Here is a 17,664-nt window from a genome sequence, read left to right as displayed (position 1 = left end):
GTGTCTTTAGAAGTTATGTTTGGAAGGGAGGAAACTTTCACCATGTCCTGGACAGGACATTGTGTCCTCAACACAGTTCGGAAGTGATATCTACTGTAGTAGACAGTATTTTTAACACAAAGATTGCATGAATGCACACTGCGCCCTCAATTTGTTTTGTCATTCACACTCCCTCATCGAGAAGATCTGGTAACACAAGTGAAGCGCGGAAGGAGGAGGAGATGGAGAATGAAGGCATTGACATGGACCACCGCTGATTGAAACACATTGTAAACCTTCATTCAAATCTATAGTTTTCCCTTAAAACCTTCATTTTGTTGCATGTTCTTTTCCTTTATCTTAGCCAAATTCCGGAAGTTGCCTCCTCTCTCCGAGATTTGCAGGACAGTCATTAAAACAAGGTGACTAATTTTTAAGAAGTTGTGGTGCGAGTACGGTGAATAATATTTAAATGTTTTTTTTCAATTATGTCATTTTTCCATTAGTTTAAGGGCATTTTAATGATCATTTTAAGCAGATTTTTAGGTCATCAACATCCGCCCCCAGTCGTAACAGCCCGGAATTTTACGTACTAAAAGTTAATATTGTTCCTCGCTATAGCCATTCCCCCACTTCTTTGAGATGTCATTCTTGTCATTCAGTATTTTCCCTTTGGTACCATTAAAGGTCTTTAATCCTCTTAACAACCACTTACAAATTAGAGCACGGTTTACAAGATCCGTTGCCTAGTCCTTGTTACTCTATCTATTATTTTATTACATATCGAACTCTTGTGAACTATGCTTAAAACCCTCCTCACGGGCACCACATCTATTCATCTACAATCAATGTCATTCTTAACTTTAGCACTTAAAATGTCATATTACAATAGTTTCAATAGTTTTCAAGTGTACTCGCATGTTTTGTGCCAATAATGGCGAAGATTTTATTTGGGTTTGGTTATTAATTTTGGATTTCCTTTCCTTAAAACATTTTGTGGTTAAATGAAACTGGAAAGTAAGTTATCGAAACAGAAAGGACAAACTAATGTTAGGAATATGGCCAGATTGTTGCTGATCGGTCACACCTTCACCTCCTCATCCCTTCCTAACATGACAACCACGCTTTTTCCATTAATTCATAAACAGTCAGTAACCCTGTTAACATAGCTGTAAAATAATTAGTCACTCAGAGGGCAGACATTGGGCACTTTTCACCCCTCTTTTCCACTTTGAATTTATTTTTATAAACTGAACAGTCCGCTATGGCGAATGCAAGGAGATAACATTCACAAAAACAATTCTGTAAAATGGTGAATAAAAATGTTATCTATGCAATTTTTGGATAATATTTAATTTGTTTTGCTTCGTATTTCCAAATTTTTTTTGTCATATTTTGGTATTTTTAGGGTATAAATGCATGCATATTTCCGGAGTTTTTACGCCACATAAACCCGAGCCTTAGTAATTAAATATAAATCTGATAAGTTCGAAATTTATTCAATACAATATAATAAAATAATTTATTCAAAAACGTCATACAAGCCTATAAGTATTTATTTTTATTTAATCATTATGCGAAGTGCTACCCCGTGGCAAGCATAATATCATTATTATACAGGATAAAAACGATATAAACTGCCAAAATTATACAGACTGTACATCTCGGTCTACTAAACGTTATGTGTAGTTAAGCTTTGTTTTTCATCTATTTTTGTTTTTAATTCCTAAAATATTATGTTTTCAGGATAGATAGCAGTCTAATATTTACTGTTCGAGTAAATGTGAACGTCATTGCCAATGACCTTCATTCCAACACACGGTAACATCACCACAATAGAGTACCCTGATTTGTAAACAAGGATATCACTACAGTTGCAATGTACGTGACGGATCGAAGAAAATAATGAGGGTCTACTATAATTTCCAAAATCATTAGACTCACAGATAACATGTTTTGTACGTAAACCACAAAAGTTACAGAAACATTTTATTAGGCTTTTTTGTTCTGTAATTTATACTCCAGCACCAGTATTTTTTGGCAGTTTGTATCCTTTACACCCTGTATAACCTGCAAGAGTGCACGACCAAATCTCGGTAGATTTATTTATGTTTGTCGTATACATTTTCAGTTATAACCAGGCTTCGAGATTTTGGACCCGATACAATAAATTTACTGTGCATGTCCTATAGGTTGTTGACTCGCTGCAGGTAGATAGAGATGTGTTGAGGTAACAACGTTGCTATTTAGAGTAGAGTACGGTAATATGGGGAAACACACATATGTACATTCTGAAAGTACATATACATTACACAATGATAATGTCAAAAGAATGTGAAAAGCATTTATTCTCCTGTCTTTTATAAGCATTTGTGTTTAATTATACACAGTGTTAATGGTTGAAATAAGCATGTAGCAATTTTAATTTTTTTCATTTGTCCTATTGATCGTCTTTAGGAAGTGCAGTTACAGTACCGAATTGCAATGTACTGCAAGATACAATCTCAGTGTCTCAAACGTAAATCTTTTTCGGTTATCTGCCAAAGTTTGTACTGTAGGAAGCTGTGCTCTACTTCGCATGACGTGATAGGAGCAAAACGAAAAATCCTAACATCATCGCAGTCTCTAAGAGACAGTCCTTTATTCTCGGGTGACTCTATGTCCACCAATTTGCTGTTTATGTTACACAATGTTCCATATCCGTTATTTTTACATAAAATTGATTTCCACTTCTATTTTACACTTTCAGTAATCGGTGTACTTGATGTCTCATTAATTCTCTGCATCATTTTCTAAATTAATTTGAGGGCTTCCGTCATCTCTTGCTCTGACTTTTCTAACCGTGTAATAGTTTCAGACACAGTTTGTATGAAAACCAAATTATTCGTCAGAACCGTTCAAATCCAGAGTGTTTTCCTTTGCGTATTTGTTGGCATCCATTCTCCAGTACCCCCACCCACTGTACGCTTTACCAGTACATACTCAGTACGCCGTTATGCGGATTTCCCACTGAACTGAACTGCTCCATTGGGTCCGTAGTCTCGAAGCCTGGTTATAACCATGTCTTTTATCGGTGTTTTCAGCTGGACACAGTGTAACTATTATTTTAACGGTCTAACTGAAGGATGATTAACTTTTTTAACCGGCAGGGCGTTTTTGGATGGACAATTTGTACTGCAGCGGAGATGAGAAAGATTTGTCGCATTGTCGCTTTGATGGATGGGGCGCCAATGACTGCACAAGCAGCGAGGCAGCGGGAGTGATCTGCTTGTCATCGGAGACGACGACGACGGAAGAGCCCACGACGACCGCCACGCCGCCAAAGAAAAACCCTCTAGTCCGAATAAAAGTAAGGATCATGTACAGTATGCTAGTAACACTAACTTGGATAAACTCCGAAATTCCTGTTCGCAAATAGCCTGTAACATAAAAAATATGTAGATTTACCAATATTACGATGTATCGAAGTACATATTTCCATGCAGAATTTCTGCGTCATCATACGATGAAGAATGAGTGGAACGGAGAAAAATTCTCTCCGGCACCGGGATTTGAACCCGGGTTTTCAGCTCTACGTGCTGACGCTCTATCCATTAAGCCACACCGGATTCCTGTTCCGATGCCGGACAGAATCTCTCAGTTTACTGCACTCCAACCACGAGAAAGTCTCTGGGGAATGAGACGAAGCGGGGTAATGCTGTGAATGAATGTTGATGTCATAAGGTCACACACGTGGGTACTCGTATCTCTATTGGCTAGCTCTCACAACACAAACAATAACATTGATACACATATTTATACTACCCTAGTTACAAAATTAGATCACTGTTAATCTCCTGGTCTTTTAATTCCTCCATACAGGAAATAACATATGCAGGAGAGCGCATGGTTTTTAAACTGACGTTATAACGATATTATCTATCTACTTCGCTCCAATAGATGACGCAATAGTAAGCTAATTTCTTTCACGGTTGATCTGGTTGGAGAAACTGTTCTCTTAGGTTCCCTCTAGTGCCCAACCTTCATTCACTGCGTCACAGATGTGTGCAGTGGTATAATGTACACACAGTGTGCAGAGGTGCACTCATTACGAGTGACTAAGCGGCCGGGCTCCGCCGGAATAAGCGCCGTATTAAATCACTAAGTGATTATTTTTCGCATATAATATATTACAATGTACCGAAGTACAGTAGTGGCAAAAAAACCGGACCGACCCTTGTAGCTGATTTCAGAGCCTTGTTCACAGTGACAGCACGATAGACTGGTAACTAAGACTTTCGTGGTTCGAATCCTGCCTAAGAAGGAAACTTTTTTGTTCCTTATTCAAATTTTCCAATACTTTTCGATTGCAGCGATATTTTACTACTTAATTAACTTATTATTCCCAGAACATGAATTTTACCAGCTTATTTTCTAATGGCTTTCGAAATGGACTACGTCAGCAGTCGAAACTACAACAATTTCAATAGATTACTCGCTATCTTGTGAACGCGAGCGTGGCATGCGCAGTGGCTCATTTCGGGGACTTTGATTATTCCGTCGGTCCGGTTTTTTTGCTACTACTGTAGCCTACATATGATAGTCTTCATCGTATGATGACGCAGAATTTCTGCATGGAAATTTTGTATAAATTTTTACCTGAGACCTCCGAATGATACTTTTTCCTTTACCTATATATATATATATATATATATATATATATATATATGCAGAAATACTGACATAAATGCCTTGGCTCAGCTTCCATATATTACGCTGTTAAATGAGCGAGGTTACTCGACTACTCGCATTGCGAAAGGACAGAAACCTTTCAATTTGCAGACTTACAACTCGCGGCGTTCCTTCCGGTGGCGGCCTTGCCTTGCCTTAGCCATCGAACATCACACCTGTTACACGAGCGAGTTTACTCGACTCCACTTGGACTGCGAAAGGACAAAATTCCTTTCAGTGTGCAGACTTACACCTTCCGCCGTTTCTTTCCTTATCCTGCAGTCAGCCTTTCGGACGTATCCACCTCCCCCCAAGTGGTTACGTCCATATTTTGAAGACTGGACATAAAAAAGGCTGTAAGTACCAAAGAGTCAAACAATAGAAAACGTAGCTTTCTTTTGCGACTAGTAATGTAATATCATATGTTTTGCACATCTATGGGAGAAGCTAAGGCCTAAATAAAATTACAATAGGACTTAGCATTTTTATAATGGATTGACCCAGCGACATAGACTTTTTTAAACTAGTTTTCAACGAAACTGACACTTACAGCCTTTTTTATGTCCAGTAATAATTTCTGAATTACAGTGGAAGCTTTTAAGTTCGACATTCCTATAGTTCGACTTCTTACGTAGGAGAATTAGACACGCCTCTATATGGGCACTAAGAAATGGGTTTGTCATTTAATGGGAATTGGTTCTGTGTTTTGTAGTGATACTTTTGTTAAAGGAAAACAGAATATTTTATTGATTAGGACATCCATATTTAATCACTGATTTTAAATTAATGAACTTTTCTTTTTCTATTTGAGAATTGTGCCGCTTATGAGTCAGAACTGTCGAAACCCACTGTGGTACTGTTCTCCAACCAGGAGATATACCGTGAAAGGAATGTGTTTACTATTGCGTCATCTATTGGAGCGAAGTAGATAGATAATATTAGAGTTATAACATCAGTTTAAAAATCATGCGCTCTCCTGCATATGTTATTTTCTGTATGGAGGGATTAAAAGACCAAGAGATTAACAGTGATCTAATTTTGTAACTAGGGTAGTATGAAAATGTGTTATGGTTTGTGCTTTGAGAGATAGCCAATAGAGATATGAGTACCCATGTGTGTGACCTTATGACATCTTATGACATCAACATTCATTCACAGCGTCACCCCGCTTCGTTTCATTCCCTGGAGACTTTCTCGTGGTTCGAGTACAGTACTAGAAGCGCATACACAAGTCTCGGGGCGGGCAGGAAATGCAAGTACAGTACTGTATTCGTTGATAGATAACCAATAAGAAATTGTATTCATTTCACTTGCCACACCCACTACCCTTATTGGACTGAACTTTCAATTCTGTTTCGTCGAACTTAGTAGAGTCCACTGTACCTTATTTTATCGTCCCATTGTGCTCCTCCCTCAAGAAAATCGTTCTATCTCAGTCTGTGAGTATACGTGTAGAATCAAATAAAACCATAAGAGAACTGCCGCTTAAATAAACAATTTTAAACATGCTTGAGGCTATAGGGCGAAGTCATGAGTTGTAGTATGCAATGTTAAGTTTATATAATCTCAATGACATAGATTAGAACAAACAACTTTGCGCCAAAGGCGAAAGAATATCTACCGACTAAAAATAGACACAATCACACACAATTAAGTTTACCAGGGCCTTGACAACCATGACACAAACATTTAAAACAGCTATTATTAAAATCACAGAAGAGCAGCTCCCATTATATGCTTACTCCACAGCTTAATATAGCACGTTTGATACACTTGTACAGTGACGCAATTAGCAAATAGTATCTGACTGCAGTCATATCTAACGTTCTTTCCATCCAGGTTTTAATTTCACTCTAGATCAGTGGTTCGTAGACTTTTTGAAGGTGCGACCCATTTTTGGGAGAAACATTTGTTTGCGATACTTCATTACTACCGGTAATTAGTCCCAATTGAAAAATACAAATACCTGTAAAAATCGAAAACAACGAGGATTTTACTCAAAACCAGTGGATAAGTTATCACTGAACTTCTAATATACCGGCACCTGCAAGACAATAAATAAATAAATATGCACATGTCCAATTTCCTTTGGCTTTTTACATTGGCCTTCCTTGCTCATATAGCCTATTTTTCGAACACGTAAACACTTTGACTAGTAGTTTGCAAGGCTAAGATGTTAACATAACAGCCAGAGATAAAATCGACGGATATATAAGGAAACTTGAATTCTGGTCGACATCATTTGACAAAAGGAAATTTGACAAAAGTGTCATTAAAGGACTCTGGAGTTGTTGAGCTTGTTTTTGCAGATATGCAATTAAGTGTTCACGATTTTAAACAACAGGTTTTGAGTGTTTTCCGGAAGAAACTCAAATTACGACAGTCACAGGTGGATACTGAATTCGTTTTTAGACAGTTGCGTCCAACTGGCTCTATATATATATATATATATATATATATATATATATATATATATATATATATATATATATATATATATATACATATATATATATATATATATATATATATATAAAGGAAAAACACATTCAAATAAGTACCCACTCATGGAATGTTGAAACTAGACCTTTTTTTTTTTCCGAAAGAACGTAGACCAGTTTTGGGTAAAAAGAATGCAAGAATACCATCACCTTGCAAAAATAGGTCTTAAATCTTTTATAGGCCTTGTAAACTCGTATTTAAACAAAATAAGTTATTACTCTATGACTATCATCAAAACAAAAATGAGAAATTTCCTTGAAATTTGAAATGATATTAGTGTGTTTATCGAATATTGAGTTCAAATTTGAGAAGCTACCTTCTTAAACAACCCGTCACATTTTTCGCATTAATTATTTTTTTTACTTTATAACTAATGAATTTTTATTTTATTTTCATTTTCAATGTTGTTTATGCTTATGTTTCTAAATACAACATAAATGTGCGGCATGTAAATAAGGCGTTTTTTGTTTTATTCTCGAAATCATCTCGATACCCCTCAGTTCTTTACAATACTCTCCTAGGGGGTCGCGACCCAAACTCTGGGAATCACTGCTCTATATTGTTCATCATCTTGATCTTTTTCTTCTCTTCCTTTTGCTATGTCTGAGAGATTCATCTTAGGTAGTCTAACGGTTATCATGCTGACCGTCAGTTGGATTCGGGACGCAGACCAGACCAAGGATGATGGATTTTAAAGAACATTAAATTCCTTCGGGAGAGAAGTAAAAACCTTGTGCCTGGTACAGAACTCCAGGTAAAATCTGTGCAGTTGAAGGCATCGTCGATGAATGAAACAGAACTACTACTACTAAAACTGTTACTACTGCCACTGCTACTACTACTACTACTACCACTTTCTACTACTGCTCTACTGCCACTGCTACTACTACCACTACTACTATTGCTGCTACTGTCAGTGCTACTATTGTAACTACTACTTATTACTACTATTACTACTACCACTGCTACTGTTATTGGCCTTCTGTGCCCGAATTTGCGAGTTCGATCCTGGCCCAGGTTGATGGTATTTAAGTGTGTTTGAATGTGATAGGCTCATGTCAATAGATTTACTGGCATGTTAAAAAACTCCTGCGAGACAAAATTCCGGCACACCGGCGACGTTGATATAACTTCGGCAGTTGTGAACATCGTTAAATAAAACATTTTTTTTTTGTTACTGCTATTACTACTATTATAATTGAATTGCTGGGTTTGCAGTGAAAGATTTGCCCTTGGGCAGAACACTAAATGAACGACTATATATATATATATATATATATATATATATGCAGCTAATAAGATGGGACTAACAGTTAATGAAGGTAAGACTAAGTACTTACAGACTGGAAGAACACAAGGAAAGGAAAAACATATCACTATTCATGAATATAAATTTGAAAATGTGACACAATTTAAATACCTGGGAACTATCATAACAAATGATAATAGTGTAACAGTAGACATAAACTCCAATAGTGTAACAGTAGACATAAACTCCAGAATTAAGATGGCAAACAAATGTTATTATGGATTAAAGAAGCAACTCCAGTCCCGCTTTCTTAGCATAAAAACAAAATGTAGGCTATATAAAACATTGATTAGACCAGTCCTATTATATGGAGTAAAGAAAATATAGAAAGGTTAATGGTATTCGAAAAGAAAGTGTTAAGAAACGTTTATGGCCCAGTAAATGAAGAAGGTACCTGGCGTATCAGATATAACACTGAATTATACAATTTGTATAATGATGCGAATATAATTAAAGTGATCAAGGCCAACAGACTGAGATGGCTAGGCCATCTATGTAGGATGGCTGATGATAGCCCATGTAAAAAAGTCACTCTTACCGACCCATTCTACACAGTAAGAAAAGTGGGACGACCAGCAACAAGATGGCTCGACGATGTTGAAAAAGATTTGAAGTCAATCGGAGTAAGCCGCTGGAAAAATGAAGCGCGGGACAGAACCAGATGGAGGAGAATCATTGAGGCGGTCTTGGCCTAAGAACGCTGTTGTACCATAGAAGAAGAAGATATATATATATATATATATATATATATATATATATATATATATATATATATATATATATATAATAGGCTACTATATCAAATCAAGACGACGAAAAACCAGACTCACCGTACTGTTTAAGGCACAAATGGGACACAAAGAATGGACCGACATCAATCCTAGATTAGCAACACCATCATACTTAGGCAGGGCTCATCATATTAGGAAGTGTAAGTGCAGAAAACAAAGAACGGACGTGGCAAAATTTTCCTTTGTTAACCGCACAATAGTAGACTGGAACAGCTTACCTGCGGCAATCTTTAGGGTGGCCCTCTCAAAATCAATACATTTAAGGAAAGGTTGAGAAGATTAGACTAAAAATGTAATTGTAGGCGCAGTGTAATTATCTAAGTTGTGTCATGTAATTAATTAAGTTGATATGTAATTAATTAAGATGATATGTAATTTAGTTGATATGTAAATAAATTAAGATGATATGTAATTAAGATGATATGTAATTAGGTTGATTTGTAATTAATTAAGGTGATATGTAATTACTTAAATTGGTAATAGTGGGTGAAATAGAAGTACTTATAAGTTAAGTTTACTTTTGCTCATTGTTAGGCGTTATTATAGAATAGTTTTTATTTATAGTCCTAGGTTTATTGCATCTATTCAATAGGTTTATTTTATTTGATTTAGGTTTATTTTATTTGTTAGGTTTATTTTATTTTATTTAGGTTTATTTCATTTTATTATATATTTTTTTCTTTCATTGCTGTAATTATTGTATAATTGCAATGGAATTATTGTATATGATATATCACTGCCACCGGGTGTATACCCAATTGTAGTGTTAATAAATACATACATACATTATAATTTAACTCAGTGAAAGGAAGTTTATTAAAAATATTTTGTAGCAGCAACACCCGAAGAGGTGAGAGGAGCAGTAAGGCCAAGACTGAGATTGGTACAAGACTTCAAACGTGGCCTCCGGAATATGAAAATAAAGAGATGGCGGCAAGAGACAACAAACGGAGCAGATTGGGCAGCTGTTGTTAATGGGGCCAAGGCTCTCGAGGACCGTCGTGCCAAAGGATTACAAGAGAAACGAATACATTAATGTTATCACTTAATTATCTGCCCTCACACGCAGCTTCTTGAGCTGGACTGAGATCAAGATAAACACAATTACAACTAGCTCTGCGTCACAGGTCGGAAACCAGATCCAGGGAACTGAACTTAACGGTTAACAATTTAAAATAGGCCTAATCTCCTGCTGTTTCCCCAGTATACTAAATATAAACAGTATTGTAATACGATTCGATTTTGAAATGTCATAGAATTGTCTCTAGTACCGTAAAAATGATTTTTGACCAAGGCTCACTAAAGATGTTGGATTGGTACGATTCTATTTGTGATATAAGAAACGAGTTTACTATTAGGATGGTAGGTATGAACAACCCATCTATTGAATTACACTACGATATGCATTTGCGGCAAAACTTCGACCTTTTGTCTTAATACAGGCAGTAGCTCGTCGTCTTATCGAGATCCAAACATGCTTGGCCTCCACGCTCACCAGATCTCAATCCATTGCACTTCTTTCTGTGGGGACACAAATTCGTTGGTGTATTCGGCTCCTGTGGTTAATGAAGAAACTCTCCGTCAGTGGATTTTGCTAACAGAGGAATAAGGGAACTTGTTCGCAATTTGGGAACATGTTCGGCTCTCGATGAGACGACGAGTTGCGGCCTGTATTCAGAGAGGAGATAGACAATTTGAACAGTTCATCTAAGGAAATGTTAACAATGTATCCTAATAATTCCAGGAAACAAACATATCGGAGTTCACTGTGATCATACTTGCAAGCCTTATAATCCAGAAACCAAGGATTTCCGGATCCATGTTGCTGTAACCAATTTTTCTCCTAGAGCCTATATGTGAGAAATCCATACCTGAAGTTTTGCCAAATTATTTGTTACACCCTGTATTTTGATTAATTTCACCCCCACGCCAAACAAAAGTATATTTGTAGTGTTCCAGAGATGTTTATTAAATTTTTGCTCATGGTTGAGTGTTCTAGCCCGATCTGTTATCATGTTCTTGTCATATATATGACTATTTTATCTCCGATTAATTGTATGAGAATTGTGTTAGGCCTATATACACAGAGTGATTCATGAGGATTTACCGCCACTTACGGAGGTTATTTCCGAAGACATTCTGAGCAAAAAATGTCATATAATCATGTGTCCTAATCTCAATAATTTCAGAGTTACACTAATTTGAAGTTGTTAGTAAAATACCATTCTTCTTTAGTTTTAAGGATAAAAGTTATATTACAAATAGAGAATGAACTATTCAGAAGTATTATTTCTTTAATTGGCTAGTATTCCGAAGCTAAGAATATATTGTTAATTGCTTTGTACAGATTTTGTTTTTCAATTTGTAACTAAAAATTATATCATTCTTATGCACTTATCACAACAATTGTTACAAATCATACGACTTTAGGAATTTTATTCTTTACAGTTTAATTGTGCATCCTAATGTACAGTCTTAAAGAATTTACAAGAGTGGCGTGATTTGTATCAATTGTTGTGATAAATGCGTAAGAAAAATGTAATTCTGTAGTTAAAAATCGAAAAAAATATTCTGTACGAATTAACTATGGAATTCACAAAACATTTTTAGCTTCAGAATAAATTAAAGAAATTAAGAAATTTAAAGAACTGATACTTCTGAGTAGTTCATTCTCTATTTGTAACATGCTTTTACCATTAAAACTAAAGAAAAAAGATATTTTACTAACAACTTCAAGTTATTGTAACTCTGAAAATATGGAGATTAGGACAAAGGTTTATATGACATTTTTTGCTAAGAATATCCTCGGAAATAAGCTCCGTAAGTGTCGGTAAATCCTCGTGAATCATCCTATATATATATATATATATATATATATATATATATATATATATTCAAATCTCACTTCAAATCTCTCTCTTTTAAGCCACGCTACATTGCGGTCGATCACCTGAACCAGCCGTCGTGGTAGAGTCACTGAGGATGAAGAGGCAATCTTCGAAACATGTCTGAATTTTATTAATTTTAATAATTTATTTTATTCTTAAAAGTGTTCATACAACTGTGTTATATATATATATATATTGTATGTTTCTCATATATATATATATATATATATATATATATATATATATATATATATATATATATATTGTAAATTTTTATACTGAACAACAATGTAATTTTATTATCTCAACAATAACTCTTCTCTTTCTACAATTTAATTTCACTCCCGTCAACAATGGGATTTGCTCTCCGCACAGCAACACAGCGTTCGTTATTGCACTCCACAAACGACAATGACAATTTACTTGGACTATTACGAACAACAATTAACTGTTAATCTTAACTAATATTCACAAAGCACTATTTACAACACAGAACTGTCAGTTCTCAGTTCACAGCTCGTTTGTCTTGGCTATTCTTCTAGCTCAGTCACTCGCGTTCACAGAATCTCGAACCCCAGACCTTCAGAGACGATCCGCTGCACTTCGAACTCAGGTCCCCCAACTGCGGTCCACTGCACTCGAACTCCGGGCTTCAGGCTCCACAGTTACGGACACAACTCAAGTCGCGCTCTGGTCTCGAAGCTGGCTTCACTGCTACACAAGACTGTCTGGCTTGCTCTCCACTGACTTTAACAACACTGTCTTACTGACTGACTGACTGACGTTCACTTGCGTCTTCTCTTTTATAACCAAACTATAGTTTCTGGAGAGTTCGCGAAAGATTCCACTCTCGAATCATCCGGATATCTCTCTTCTCTGCCGCAGTCGCTCTTTCCCCTTTATCCCCACAGCACATGCCCCAGGAAGCAGATACGCGCGCAACCTGCCCGTCAGGATGGCCGACTTAGCCCTTCCTTCTCACGTGGCTGTCACAATATATATATATATATATATATATATATACTTACTTACAAATGGCTTTTAAGGAACCCGAAGGTTCGTTGCCGCCCTCACATAAGTCCGCCATATATATATATATATATATATATATATATATATATATATATATATATATATATATATATATATTCAAATTACGTTATTTAATGTAGGCTATAAACTACTTGCTGCCTAGGACTCGCGTTACGGAATGCGCGCTGGTTTGAGTACTCATGGGGGAGGAAATTTTCTCATGAAATATCGGCCAGTTTATGGGACCGATGCCCACCCAGCATCGTGATGCACTTGGAATGCTACGATAGGTAGTGAAATCCGGTTGCGAAGGCCAGCTAAAACGGTTGGTGGGGATCATCGTGCTAACCACACGACACTTCCATTCTGGTTGGATAATCGCCCACCCCTGCTTCGACATGTGAACGTGAGGCCAGCAGCCTACTGGCCGGTCTGAACCTTTCAAGGGCTGTGGCGCCACGGATTAAAAAAAAAACTGTTTGTTGAATTTCGTTTTCAGATCGTTCAATAAATAATCGCTAGATCATCAACGTTATTATTTATTCATCTGTACTTTAAAGTAATATGTTATATTTTTTAGGATATCGTCAATACAATATATAGGCTAAATGGAATAATATTGGAGACATTGGACATCGTTGACTGAGCCATGATTTATCTCTGCTGGTTGTTTCCGAACAGTTATATTACAGAATATTCACTGACTCTTCTTGTACATCCACTTTAGTAGAACTGATGTCCATGAACCATTCTCAGAATCATAAAGTATTTAACACTTGTGGAACGAAACCCCTACAATTCCACTCTGCTTTGTCGTCAGAAAAGAAAAAAAGCTGACAGCAAAATATTGTATCTGTTCTTAGCAGTATCTAGCAGGTAGCGTATATGACGGTATTTATGATAGCGCAAATATCTTTATTAGGCTTTTTATACTGTTCTAATTTTAGTGACATAGAGATAATTGGATATCCCAGGGAAGTCGTAGTATTTCTGTTATAGAAATTGGGCCGAGGAGTCTGCTTTCACTTTCACGCCATCTTTGTTTAGGCCTTCCCAATCTCCTTCTTCCATGTGACTGGTAAATTTTCTATTCTATTAATATTTTTAATCCATTTTAAGAAAATATTGTTAATAACAATGGAATGAAATTATTAGATTTCTCTCTATATACAAATTTGAAAATGATTGATATAGCCTATCAGGGAAAAGGAATGAAAATCTTTCAAAACTGTAGATCAAATGAACAAAGAATATTGGATTAAATAATAAATCCATAATGCTGCAGACAACAGATTTTCGTCATAATGTCCAATGTATATTATTTAATTGACTTATCTCCAATTAATTATAAAAACGTATGAGAACCATTGCGCTACATTGATTATCGTAACGCTTGACGTGGTTTCAAGTGACCCAATTTATTGGTGCTATGTAATGTCATATCAAATCCTGTGGTTTCCAGCATCCTTCACTTGGTTTCGTTTTCATCCACAGGATGCTACGGAGCATAAAATGTCACTGAGGCTGGCCGGAGGGCGAATGGCGCAGGAAGGGCGAGTCGAGGTCAAATTCGGAGATTCAGGTCAGTATAAACAAATTTTATCTCCCAGATCATACTCAAGTAATCTAACCTTTTTCCTATGTTTGTTATTACTACTACTACTACTACTACTACTACTACTACTACTACTACTACTACTACTACTCGAGGTCAAATTCGGAGATTCAGGTCAGTATAAACAAATTTTATCTCCCAGATCATACTCAAGTAATCTAACCTTTTTCCTATGTTTGTTATTACTACTACTACTACTACTACTACTACTACTAGTACTACTCGAGGTCAAATTCGGAGATTCAGGTCAATATAAACAAATTTTATCTCCCAGATCATACTCAAATAATCTAACCTTTTTCCTATGTTTGTTATTACTACTACTACTACTACTACTACTACTACTACTACTACTACTACTACTACTACTACTACTACTACTAGTACTACTCGAGGTCAAATTCGGGGATTCAGGTCAGTATAAACAAATTTTATCTCCCAGATCATACTCAAGTAATCTAACCTTTTTCCTATGTTTGTTATTACTACTACTACTACTACTACTACTACTACTACTACTACTACTACTACTACTACTAGTACTACTCGAGGTCAAATTCGGAGATTCAGGTCAATATAAACAAATTTTATCTCCCAGATCATACTCAAATAATCTAACCTTTTTCCTATGTTTGTTATTACTACTACTACTACTACTACTACTACTACTACTACTACTACTACTACTACTACTACTACTACTACTACTAGTACTACTTGAGGTCAAATTCGGAGATTCAGGTCAGTATAAACAAATTTTATCTCCCAGATCATACTCAAATAATCTAACATTTTTCCTATGTTTGTTATTACTACTACTACTACTACTACTACTACTACTACTACTACTACTACTACTACTACTACTACTACTACTAGTACTATTCGAGGTCAAATTCGGAGATTCAGGTCAGTATAAACACATGTTATTTCCCAGATAATACACAAATAATCTAACCTTTTTTCCTATCTTTGTTATTACTACTATTACTACTGCTAATTCTACTACTGTCCGTCCGAGTGGTTATGTTGCATCCCATTTTCCCCCACCCGTTTCTGCAGGCTTCTCTGTTAAAGGCTTGTGGCTGTAGAGTTTTAGCTATTTTTTGAAAATAATTGCTGTTCGGAATTTGAGGTCTACGTAATATCATACAACTGTTTAAAATAATTTAACAAACAGGGAGCCCTGTTAACCCTCGCAACTTAGCTGCTCTAGAATTTCATACTACTTTTTTGAATCCATGAATATTTGTCGTTAATAATTAGGATATTTTATACCTTAATGCATTTATCTACAATATAAGCAAATTGAAAGTTTTTATTGCAACCAGAATTATACATCGTATTTTAACAATAATTGAATTAATTAATTAAATTAATTAGCTTTAATTAGCTTAATGGCAGACTATTTATTCTGTATCTGTGTTCTTGTTTTTGTAATTATCAGTGAACACATTCACTTTCGTTGGAACAAGACATAAAAAGGAAACTGTTATTGCAACAAGTGTTAATTATTATGTTTAGACGATTAATTAATTTAGTCTCATCATGTGCGCAGTAGAAAGAAGAAGCTAATTTTGCAAATACAAATAATAATTATTCTTGAACCTACAACATTTTACTCATAGCCTACATGGCAGTTTATGCTATATTTGTTTCATTTGTTCACTTTTCAAAGTGCACGTTCACTTTGCTTACAACAAAACACTATTACTACAAAATAATGCTAACTAGAAAATAAAGACTTGTTCTATAGCTGGTGCCATTCACGAACCCAAGCAATAAACATGGAAAAATAATCAATATAGAATTGTGAAATAATAATTGAAGAGTTGGGTGCAAGAAAGGCACTTCTCTCAAATGCAAGTTTCGAAAAAAATTATGTTGAAAATTCAAACCGTAATAATGTTACCTATGCACGCCTTTACATTTTGGGTACTCCTGACCTCTATGATCACAATATTGAACTACAACTTGGTGATCATACGCATAACAGATCAGAGAACACAATAAAGCGTTTTACTCAAAACGGGCACAGTCTCTGAAATGCCCTTCTTGCACCCAGCTCCTCAATTTTAATTGTAAAGGAAACTAAAATAACTAAGGATAGCATATCTAGTTTACTGGAACGTTTCAGATTATATGAATGTAGATATTAACAATAAAATATGATGTGGGGTCAGAAAAGACCCCAGGTAAGTGCCGAGGGTGAAGTAATAATAATAATAATAATAATAATAATAATAATAATAATAATAATAATAATAATAATAATGTTTTATTTTCGCTGGCAGAGTTAAGGCCATAAGGCCTTCTCTTCCACTCAACCAGCCTTAATCAATACAATACATAAATTTAAATTACAAATATTTACACTAGACTTAAAAGGTTCTCCAGCAATATTCTTCACTACACATTTATTTAAATTTAGATAAATCTATAAGGTAAAGTAGTAACTTAATTTATCACCTAATTTAATTCAATGAATTATAATTAATTTAATATTTGAGATAGCTAGTAAAATGATGAAAATTAATTTAATATAAGCTTACTAGGACTATGTTACAGGGAGAATATATATATTTCTATCTCTATAATGAGAATATTAATGTAATTGCCATTAAAGGTTTTGCAAATCTATTTAGAAAAATTAATGATAATAATAATAAGAATGGACAGATGTTAGTTTCATTAAGTAAGTACTTTCACGAGATTTCTCTCGTTTTGATAACCCTGCGATAGGCTATAAACATTTGGACGGACAGTACTATTATACTAATATACTACTACTAGAGCTACTTCTGCTATTAATACTTCCGCTACTTCTACTACTACTAC

The 17,664-nt window shown here is 35.4% G+C and overlaps 1 protein-coding gene across 1 annotated transcript in view; it reads left to right on the top strand.

Annotated features, from left to right (window-relative positions):
- Positions 1–17,664, top strand: part of Loxl2 (Lysyl oxidase-like 2) — a 115,921-nt gene that overhangs the window by 53,648 nt on the left and 44,609 nt on the right. The window contains exons 3-4 of the mRNA XM_069823234.1: positions 3,129–3,328; positions 14,706–14,793. Coding sequence (XP_069679335.1) covers positions 3,129–3,328; positions 14,706–14,793 — 288 coding nt within the window. The remainder of the gene's footprint in view (positions 1–3,128; positions 3,329–14,705; positions 14,794–17,664) is intronic.

This window comes from Periplaneta americana, chromosome 4, assembly GCF_040183065.1.
Source record: "Periplaneta americana isolate PAMFEO1 chromosome 4, P.americana_PAMFEO1_priV1, whole genome shotgun sequence".
Taxonomy (NCBI): domain Eukaryota; kingdom Metazoa; phylum Arthropoda; class Insecta; order Blattodea; family Blattidae; genus Periplaneta; species Periplaneta americana.
This window is presented reverse-complemented; position numbering and strand designations above follow the sequence as displayed.